Source organism: Homarus americanus, unplaced genomic scaffold, assembly GCF_018991925.1.
Source record: "Homarus americanus isolate GMGI-L3 unplaced genomic scaffold, GMGI_Hamer_2.0 scaffold9741, whole genome shotgun sequence".
In the NCBI taxonomy this organism is placed as follows: Eukaryota; Metazoa; Arthropoda; class Malacostraca; order Decapoda; family Nephropidae; genus Homarus; species Homarus americanus.
This window is the reverse complement of record NW_024747359.1, coordinates 590,888-602,649: the sequence shown is the minus strand read 5'-3', so window position 1 is coordinate 602,649 and position 11,762 is coordinate 590,888. Positions and strand designations below refer to the sequence as shown.

General features: G+C 34.3%; 1 protein-coding gene across 2 annotated transcripts in view; it reads right to left on the bottom strand.

Moving 5' to 3' along the window:
* LOC121879567 overlaps positions 1-11,762 on the bottom strand; it is a 41,755-nt gene that overhangs the window by 804 nt on the left and 29,189 nt on the right. For both annotated transcript variants that reach the window (XM_042386227.1, XM_042386228.1), the window contains exons 4-11: positions 10,130-10,223; positions 8,809-8,863; positions 5,540-5,680; positions 3,604-3,766; positions 3,294-3,390; positions 2,962-3,138; positions 1,006-1,146; positions 187-384 (exon numbers count right to left, since the gene is read on the bottom strand). In XM_042386227.1, coding sequence (XP_042242161.1) covers positions 187-384; positions 1,006-1,146; positions 2,962-3,138; positions 3,294-3,390; positions 3,604-3,766; positions 5,540-5,680; positions 8,809-8,863; positions 10,130-10,223 — 1,066 coding nt within the window. The remainder of the gene's footprint in view (positions 1-186; positions 385-1,005; positions 1,147-2,961; positions 3,139-3,293; positions 3,391-3,603; positions 3,767-5,539; positions 5,681-8,808; positions 8,864-10,129; positions 10,224-11,762) is intronic.

Here is an 11,762-nt window from a genome sequence, read left to right as displayed (position 1 = left end):
CTGTTGGACAAAACATTAAATCATTATATTAAACAGTCTATGTTTACATACATACTGTACAGTCACTCAAAAACTATGAGAAAATATGACATATATGAATATATATATTCTGTTAATACAAAACTACATATGATAATTGTACACAATATCTTAAATAACTGTGAACTGAGGCAAGACTATATTTACCTTTTGAGCCTTGACGTGACTGTTGACAAATTCTCGCTTCTCAGCAAGTGCTTTCTTAGAGCGACGTTGAAGGGTAGGTAAAGGCTGATTTATGTAACGGGAAACGAGCAGACACACTCCCGATATAACCAGAACTATGGTCAACACAACAAGTTGATTTTCATCATCAATGGTTTCCCAAAATGCAGTTGTTGGAGACTGAAAAAATATTTCTCATGTTAAAAAAAAAGTGGAGGGGGTTTTCACAGTTGCTTTATATATATATATATATATATATATATATATATATATATATATATATATATATATATATATATATATATATATATATATATATATATATATATATATATATATATATATATATATATATATATATATATATTGGTTAGTTCGCCTGTGCTATGCTAGACGTCTCAATTATAATCAAAATAATATAATTAAATTTGAATACAAAATAAAGTTATTGATGATATCGAATTAAAATCATAAGATATACTGCACATACAAGCAAATTTCCTCAATATTTTAAAAGCAACAAAAAAGTAACTGCAATCCTATAGTTTAAATATACTGTATGAATAAGCTGGATAATTTTCCCATCAACAGAATTTTAACTAATCATTCTGAGAACATATTGTACAGAGCTATAATATCATCATTGGCAATGCTTCAATATATTGTACTAATATGAAAATATATAGCACAGTATACTGTACAATACAGTATTATGTAGTGCTTTTGATTAAATATATTAATCAAACTAGTGTACAGTAATTAGAAAGTTAATAGAATTACAAAATCTAAAAGAATACAAACCATAAAGGAAGAAATAGCTTCAGCCATATCTGACCCAACCAAATTGTTTAAAAGATCCCTGGGAGCAGTTGACACTAATAACTGTAACAACAATGCTACAGGGAGGAAGAATCCAAACAAGGATAGACCCATTCCCTTCATCTGAAAGAGTAATCATAGGTATTAACCATACATGATAACCTTTTATTTGCCTCCCCCCCCCCCAAAAAAAAAATATGCAGACCATAGTTTGTATTAATGTACAGTATAAGACAGCAATGCAACATACTTTATATGGGTATGGAATAAGAATAATGTCCCACAGGATGGGATAAATGCACTCATTGTGCCAACACATCCAAGCTGATAATAGAATTAAAAGTTTAAGTACAAAATGGAAATTGTTACATGTAGTGACCGTAAAAGAATTATGAAAACCACAAGTAATGCAATGAGAGGTGAACTACTCAGTGAATCTCACCACTTTCTTCAGGAAAGAAAAACAGAAAGCAAAGTGTACTTAGCATTTGTTTAAGCTAGAACAAATCATGAAAAGCAAGGGAGTGATCCTGAAATCCCAGCATACAGCAAAGTCTGAACTGGGCAATTAAAATTCAATAAAATAGTACCTAGACTGAAAGACCAGGTTCACAGGTACCTTGACACTACTGACTGGAATTAAAAAGATAACAGATTACCTTCTTTTCACAAATCTAACCTTTTAACCCCTTGTGTACGGAGTTCCCTATGTGCTGAATAAAAATTTTCTGGTGTTAGCGAAATAAAATATTGAAAGTGGCATCCCATGGGCATTGAAGCATTTTCCAGAAAATGTCATCTGGGATAATGTCCAATCACTTCACATATACTTTTGAAAAGAGATGACTCAAGGAATATTCCACCAATTTTCAGCAAAATCTAACTAGTTTTGGCCAAACTTATCCTTGGGAACTAATATAATCCTCTGACTGACCTTCCCTCTGCCTGCCTGTGTTGAACATGCAAGTGGGATTCTTGTTTACAATCTTAATTCTTATAATACATTATACATATAATCCAAATGTTGCCATCAAAAAATTTTTTTGGGGGGGGTTTGAAATGCTAAGATACTGAAAATTTCACAAGATGTATGGGAGAATGTTGTACTGTATAATGGGTATTATTCAGCATACAATCTCACCAACCACACTCAAACTGGGTTGCTCAGGACTGTACACAAACACAACTAAAATCATACTCATATTTTGGACTCTGGTTACAACCTAAATCTGAGTAAAGAACTGAAGTATTGTAGAGTTATAACAGGACTGGAGCACAGCAGGTGTGTCAGTGTGACTGACTGAAACTTAAAGGGCCAGTCCACAAAATTATGCATTATAGCAGATAATGCAGTCATATGAGGGCAAAGAAATGCACATGTTATGAGTGCCAATGTAGATATCTATCCTTCAGCCATAATTGATTGTTTTTGCTACCTAGACCTCTGTTTTATAAAAGAATACCTCCCAGACCTTAGTTTTATTAAGAATTGCCTCCCAAACCTGTTTTATTAAAGAATTGTCTACCAGACCTCTGTTTTATTAAAGAATTACCTCCCAGACCTCTGTTTTATTGAAGAATTACCTACCAGACCTCTGTTTTATTAAATAATTACCTCCCAGACTACTGTTTTATTGAAGAATTGCCTCCCAGACCTCTTGTTTTACTGAAGAGCTTGGTGATCATCTCATTTTTGTTCAACAGTATCAATCAACAATATTGGGAATCCTGGGATTTAACCTAATTACAATGAATTAATTTAGAAGGACTGCATAATGTGTAGAATAAATAGTGGAAGGAAAAGTATTTGAAGCAGTAAAAGCTCGTGATAGAACCAGGAACATGTTAGAGTAAATTAAATGACAAGTTTGAAATATCATAAGAGAAAAGTCATGTTCATTACAGTACAGTACTTGGTATCGGCAATCAAAATGGTACCTTGGCCCGGAAGTTGTAGGATCGAGCTCTATTATCAGCTTCGACTGCTTCATCCACAAGATGTGATATCTGCTCACAGTCACGTTCCAACTGATTTAGGGTATTCTGAATTGTCTGATTAATGGTCTTCTCAATGTCTTTACACACTTCCTCAACCTGATTCACACACCGAGTGGGCTGTGGAGCAAGAAATTTTATATACGTACAGTACATTATGGTGCATGCTTGTCATTTCATTCCTTTTAATTGTTATACTGTATATACAAGTTACATATAAGAGCATAGCAAAATAATCTTATAAGGTAAAGACAACAACTATGTTCAGTACTCACTTTATTTGGATTGGGGATATAGATGGTAGGCATTTCAAAGCCCGTCTTATTTAAACCTGGTCGTTTGCATAGCTCCTGCACTATCTGCATCATCACTCTGTAGATAAGAAAAATATTGACAGAGTTTTCATGCTTTATATAACAGAAAACAGGTAATAATTTTAAAATCACAAACAAAAACCATTATTCAGTCACAGATAATTAACCAGGCCTAATCATTAATATAACGGCTTCAATATACAGTATGTATAGCTATATTAAAGCACTTCACAAATAGGCTTAAAATCATGTGTCTGAACTTTGTGGTTACCTCTGTCTGTCACTCTCATGGCCAGCTTCATCAGCCTTAGACAAATAGAAGCGGATTCGATCTGAGTGAGTTTCATTCAGTTTCTCAACAATATTAAGAGTTCTCTTGCACAGTGCTTGCCCAATTGGATCAAAGAAGACGAAAATCAAATCGCACAAATCACCTGCAGTAAAGAAAATTTTAGAATTTAATACATATATATATATATACACACAATACTACTGTATGTCCATATTGCATTTCAAACCTTTTATCAATATAATGCAGGGCAATCTGATACAAAGAAATACTTTACTGTATTATCTCATTAAAATGTTAATTCACTGATGAAAGTGATTTATCAGGTATGAAAAGAAGTTATGCAGAGATTGTTCATACACTGTACCCTCGTTAATTCAGATCGCAATACAGTAATTTGGATTTTGGCTTAATTCTTTTGTTTTTTTCAAAAATGAATTAAAAGATTTTAATTCAGAATGAATCTGAAATAACTGAGTGGTTCTGAAAAATTCACACGGTGATGGGCTTTAAATTTCAATCTCGTTAATTCAACTGTGTTCTCGTAGCTCCCTAAGCAGGCTTGGGTCAGGTGTCATCCCACATGAGAAACATAAGAAAATAAGGAGTCTGCAATAGGCCGGTTGGCCTGTGCATGGCAGCTCCTGTCGAGAGTTACTACCACTCTCTATCAACCATGAATCTATCTAGCCTCCTTTTGAAACTGCTGTGCAGTTTTTGCCATCCCACTTGGATGATTATTATAGGAATATATTATGAAATAGATTAAGATGAATCAATTAAAAGAATAAAATCTGATTATATAAAGATACAAAACCACATTTGGTTGCATAACCAGGGAGAGGAGGTGTTGGAGGAGTGAGGGAGTGCTGACTAGACCAAGAGGACAAGTCACCTCCAGGAATTCCTTCGTAACGACAGCTTGCAATTTCACCATAATTCCCATATTATTTAGGTTCATTTGGTGCCAGGTTAATAAAACATTATTGAAAATTAATTACCCCCCCCCAGTACCAAACTCAATCCCAGATGAGCTATTATGCCATAGCATATTCCCAGTCCCTTGTTTACAGAGCAGTAATAGCCGATCGCTCACACTCTCCCTAACAATGTCTCCAGTACTCACCATCTCTCAAGCACTGCGGTTGTCACTGCTTAAGAGGGTTGGTGCTTACCACAGGATCTCTCTTGAGCACAGTAAATAATTTTGTAGTGTATTTATCAAAACTTAATATTATTGTAGTGTAAAATGTATCTCCATATGCCCTGGTTTATTCTATGATCAGGTGTCTAAGTGAAAAGTAGCCAAATTGAGCCACCGTGTAACAATTAATTTGAAAATAGAAATTAGAAATTAAAATGTTAATGTGTCTGCTGTGTAAGTGCCTCGTCACGTCACCTCACTCCTTGCCTCGCCAGTTCACCTCGTAGTTTGTTACATTTATTTATTACTGCACAGTACTGGGTACTGTATTAGCATTTACTTTCTTATAACTGTATGTACATTTAAAAAATATTATGTTTTCACTGTAATTACAAATAGATCACTTCATGTGGCATCCAAGCCGCAAAAAATGAACAGAAAATGAATGAATAATCGAACAAAAAACTCGGAAATTATCGAATGACAAAATATTCTGAACTCGGTTAAGTCGGATATATATATATATATATATATATATATATATATATATATATATATATATATATATATATATATATATATATATATATATATATATATATATATATATATACCACAATGAAAGCGTTGACAGATAAGATATGGTGGGAGTAATTCAAGTAACCTGGGTGCCCCCACTTAATTAATGAGGGTATGGTGTACTTTCAACAAAACATATTTGCACTTTTACACACAAAATTATATTGAGACAAAAAAGTACTTGTCGAAACTTACCTAGCCAAAGCATTGACTGGTTCACATCAAATGGGTACTTCATGTCCCCATCAACAAGACCAGGAGTATCAATAAATGTAACTAGGCTGAACTTCTTTTGCTTTGAAGTACTGATTTCAGTGTTCAGGTAATCCACAACTCCTATTAGGATAAAAAGATGAACAATTAACAATACTGTACCTGTACTGTAATCTAAAAATATTTACCCCAAAACATATTTCCAGTACGTATCAATAAATATTAGTTACTCTTACCTGGAATACAATATATATGCTAATGTATCAAATTCAACAATAAACTGTTTAAATGTTGAATAATTGAGTCTTACTTTCTTAATAATATTACCTAATAGTAACTCATTTATAAACATTTGCTAAATGAATAATATTGTAGTATTAAAGTTCATTAAACAAAGTTCTGAAGTTGCTTCATAAGTGTTTTTGTGATGAAAACAGCCAATCATTGATCAGCTCACTGAATAATCTTGCATGGAGTCAAGGAAGAGGTGGATTTCTTGTGTCGAGAACAGCCCTTCATTGGGCAGCTCGCTGTTATAATCTCGCTAGGAGCCCAAAGAAGAGACATCCTCAACACACTCTTTTCTGCAGTAGATATATCTGGTACAAGGCCACTAAATACACCACACGTACGATAAATGAAGACGAACATCAGCAGAGTGAAGCACTTGCTCCTCCAGCATTTGGATTGAAATATTTCTGAATGTTATCAACTTTAACCTGTATGATGTAGTTAAGTAACCCAAGGATCCATAAAGACCATTTATAACACCAATCCTAATTGAATCAATAAAAGCCTACTGTACATATCTATGACCATGCACCATTTCCAACTTAGAAGCATAAAATTCCACCAAACATAAAATGAAGGAAATTCATCTACAAAACTTCTTAAAAAATACATTTGTAAATTAGCAATACCTTTTTGATCACACAGTCAGCAATACTGAAGTTCACTGGTTTTTCAATACACCACAAAGCAGCAACACGCTGCTTTCTACCGGATACTACAAAGTCGGTAGGGCCCATTGTATTTGCCCAATTCTCTTTCACAAAATAGTGAAAAACTCGCATGTCAAACACAAGAGATGCTGTGTGTGTGTGTACTACTGATGCCGTCACAGTTCTGGTGAAATATGGATGTGCTCGGAGGGATATATACACTCCGTGTGAGTGACGCACAAGTGACAGGGCTTATCACCACTAGCCTCAAACTTGGTGTCGTGTTTCGAACATTACAACAACAAATCCTTCCAAGTGTTCCTTTCATTTTCTCATGGATTCTTCACTTAACAACAATGATCAACATTATCAAATATGAAATGCAAAGGAAACCTAAGGAATACATCACTCACAACTAGACAATAATATCGGATAAAACTCTAACTGGCCTCTGGTAGAACTCCTCCTACCTCAGCCAATGACAGAATGCCACACTATTTGCTGATGGTTTCAAATATATTCCTAGAATTATACAACTGTCATCAATATATAACACAATAATTACAATAGAGAGTAAAGGGAAAATCAAAATAAGCCTAATACAACTTTACTTCTTTAACCCTATAATTATTTAATAATGAGATCAGAAATAAATTAAAGGCTTTATTAAAAAATCACCTGTGTCAACCAATCAAGAGCCTTGGAGTAAAGAATGCCCAAATTAGGAAAAACCAACATTATTTCCTTGAAATTAACATAATTGTGATGTTTTGCATGTATATCTACAGGAGAGTTGTCATATTTATAAATGATTATACCAATTTTACTTAAAACAGACATGATCTGAAAACTGAACAGTACAATGATATGAAACGTACATTGCAATTATCACTTAACCCATACGGTACACACACTGCACTGAAGTGCAGAACCATCAACACAATCTATCCACAAACTAAATAGAGCACTTCCAACAATGGAGCATAGAATTGTGTTACTAACAATATTTTGTCTTGTAATGAGATAGACAACATCTGCACTAACAATAATAATTCAACAATGAAGTGTAGAATTAGCATCAATAATTAACCAATAATGGATAGAAAAACTACTAAAAATGAAGTAGTCTAATTAACTACTAATTAATAAGTATGTAAATCCCCTACAATAACATAGACATGTTATACGGTATAATTAGCTATAGAATAGAGACCTGCCACTTAAAGAGACGAGACTGTGGCTAGTATCATATTCAAATGCTGTAGTAACAATTACTTATTCCTACAATCAATAGAGTAATAAGTGTTTCCCAATCAAAACAGATCCTCACAGGATTATTTGATTGGATATGTATCATCTGAGACTGTAAGCAGTATTTGTCAGTTTTTAGATTTGAAGAACTTTCTTGGCTTTTGCATATGGTCTTATGCAGGAGTACACATCAAAGCTTCGAGTCAAATGTCAACATGGTATATCACCAACAGGATGTTTTGTAACATGCAGGCTATCTCATAATAAACGAATATACTGTACTATGCTTGTATTTTACAAAAGAGAAGATTACTTCCAGATAAAAATGTAAAAAGTTTTTACTCATTAGTAAAGAACCAAACTGGAAAAAAAAAATTATATGTTGTATTGTATAAACATTTCTTGACTTTATGTTATGTACAAAATAATACAGCAAATACACAAAACATGTTATGTCATACAGTAAAAATACAATTAAAAAAAATCTTGGAAGTATCTGTTGGGGACAAACACAGATAATACGCAGCTGGTATATCCGCACACGTGCACCCCAGCTCAGCCCAAGACAGGAAGACCTCTTGATAAGAAGTTGTCACAACTTCACGACAAAATATTGTCTCCTATTTCTCTAAGCAAGATGTTCTAGTTACAGTAAATTTCATAAGAAAACAATTTCTACCCATTCTTGAGGGGTCCATACTGCATACTGTATAGCAAGGGGGAAAATACAGTTTGTTTGAATCCATTTCATCTTAATATGATCCACACCAGTTTTAAATATACAGTACATTACACTGATTAGAGAAAATACATCCTAGCTTCAAACACACACATACAAAGAAAAAAGTTATCTTATTTGTCAATGTTAGACACATCAATATAAAATAAAAACCCACACAAGCATTATACTAGTGGATTATACATTACTGTACTGTAATTACAGTCTTATGTTCAATACTGTATTAAACTTTATCCTTGATAAATTAAGGAGAAATATTAATAGTGGGAAAACAAGAAAAAATCATATCAACTGTGGTGATATTAAAGGGAAATTCTTACCATCAATTTCTTGGAGAGCTTTGAAATGTGGATAAAGATGAAGAGTAGCATTACCCTGAAAAAATAAAACACCACCATATTAAAAAATATAACTATACTTGAACCAAACTGAATGACAAACATATGGTAAGATTTTTTTCTCCATGGAGAATATGGCACTACAACAATTTTGATAGTACCAGATGATACAAACCAACATAAACTACAAATAATCTGCAATATTATTAAAATTACTGAGTGTTGAAAACGTGTTACTTTGCTAACCTCCTTCACTATGGGGACACCACTTATAATATTTAATTTGGCTAATTCCAGACAATTTTATTCTGTACAGAGGGACCCTGTACACAAGGGGGTTAAGAGGGGACAGGTCATAATAGATTGAAAAGAAGTGAAAATCTTGCATGAAAGGGAAAGTAGGTTTCACAATGACCTAATCTTGAGTTGCCAACAGTCACACAGTAAGTGTGTCAAAGTGGTATGTGTGGCCTCCACAGTGGGGTAATGGAAACAAGCTCATTTGAGAGAAAAAACAGAGTACAGTATTACCCATATAATTGGGAGAAACAGCTATATGGAGAAGAAAAAATAAGTCAAGCTCAACAGTTAGACGGTGAGAGTTAATGAGATGAATTGGTGCAGACTCAACTCTGTTTAAGTGGAGCTAGAGCTTCCCCAGTTATAACTTCAACACTACATATGCAAGGATAAAGCAGTCCTGTGTATAGTAGTGCTGTAGTTGTTCACAAGAAGCCAACATCTGAACAAATTTCCAAATTTTTTAGAGGCAGATTTATCTTTGAGTTAGGTAGTGTTTCTAGATGTAAGTTAAATGTTGCACTGTTACAAAATAAATACTGCGTACAGTACAGGTATAGTGTGACGAGTGACAATTATTGAACCACCAGATGTGGGAGTCTTGAGAAATTTTACAGAAAATAAGAAAAATTGGGTCTTTCAAATACTAAATTTCACCAGGTCATTTCCATACTAAAAAAATCTTATCCAGATCCAAATTTAAACTACTGGCATAGATGAAGTGACTGAAATCAATCAAGAGAAGGTGGAGTGTATTTAAAAAATGGTATTGTACAGTATACTTCTGTTCAACTTAACACTGCATTTATAACAATATTCAGAAATTGTTTTAATCTTAAAGTGGAAATTACTTAAAACTGAAAAAACAAAACAAAACACTATTTGGATCACCTCAAGAATCGCCAACACATCTCTTATCTAATATGAACCACTATGAATCATTGTTCTAATATAAAACGGATGAGTAAGATGAGACAGCTACTTTTGGACACCAACTACTGACCGTGAGGGACTCCCGTTTGCGGCCACTGGTGACGAAACTAAAGCCCTGGGTCTCAATGGCAACACCCGTCCTCTGCACATGCTCCTCCACGTACCTGAACAAGACAAACATATTCTTCGGTTAATAATATATCATTCTAGCTTCTACTCTACTATGCCACTATCATGTTTCTACCAAAATTCTCTTCTCATATCTGTTTACTCTGCAAAATGAGGATAACAGGGCTATGAGTATTCTTTATACGCTTTTTTATTATCTATTCGCACTTCAAAGTACCCATAACTTATATTATCATCAACACATATTAATCGCTCTCTTCAACAAAACAGTGACAGGACCTTTGTCTCTGAAACATAAACATACATGACTGACCTCATTTATGTACACGAGTTTATATTGCCGATACTGCCACTCGCCTGTATCGATTACCGACACTACAAACTAGAAGCTGATATAAGAAATACATAACACAAGGTGAACACCGCAATATAATACTGTATGTTCAAGAGGCATGGGTCACACACGTACGGTGACAATATAAATCACAAGCAATAAATTAAAAAGGTTTGACACCCCATTACGATAACCCAAAGCTGGCCACAACTGGATCTTATTTGTATCACTTATGTTACTTGTATATTATTTGTAATTCGAAACCCATTCCCCAAATATGTAACTGTATATTTTCAGCCTTCTGGCTGCCAAGCTTTCAATAAACCGTTAATTATTATTTTATTATTATTATTATTTATATCAAAATTACTACATCTACAAAAATGATGTTTACTATTTAAGGAAGAATATCTTTACGTAATTTTTAGTAGTTGCTGTTTAATGGATACGTGCTTTAAGGCTTTAGCATCTGAAGTACAATAATACATTTAGAGCAGAACAATTACGACACGCAAGTAGATAGGATTTTTCTCATTCATCAAATATTAAGATACAACTATTCCAATATTAATGAAAGCAAGGAGAAAGGATGTTATTAAAGGCATTAACTATATTATTCCCAGACAGACAAACAAGCTGGGGAGAGAGAGGAGTGAGAGGGGTGCCACAGACGGGAGACGAAGGGAGGGGTAAGGAGGGACGTGGGGCTGTACCTAATGTCCCTCGTGAGCCTCTCTCTCTCTCTCTCTCTCTCTCACATCCTATCACACAACCCCAGCTCATGCATGACTATCCATCCACCCCTCTCGTTGTCTCCTCATGACACTCTCTTTTTATCTACTAGTCTCACTGAGCACATCACACACGAAGGGATCTAAACACCTTATAAAAACTTACACCCATGGCATTCACTGCCACTGAAGATACTACTGTATTACAAATAACATCAGATACACACCTACCTGGACCTGACAATAAATACACATTATTCGGTCAAGATATGTCGTATTTAACAGAGTCGAACATATACACGTCAACTATTCATTTCGTGGACGACCAGCTATTTACAAATCGAACAAATTAAATAATAAACGGTGGTGGGTATCTGCCCTCTTCTAAAAAGTGTCACAAGGCGCCGCGGGCTTTACACCAACATCCCTTCCATAGTACATATTATGCCACACTACTAACTGCCATGTTACGACGATCACCAATTCAAAACTAGTGATGTCCACATTTA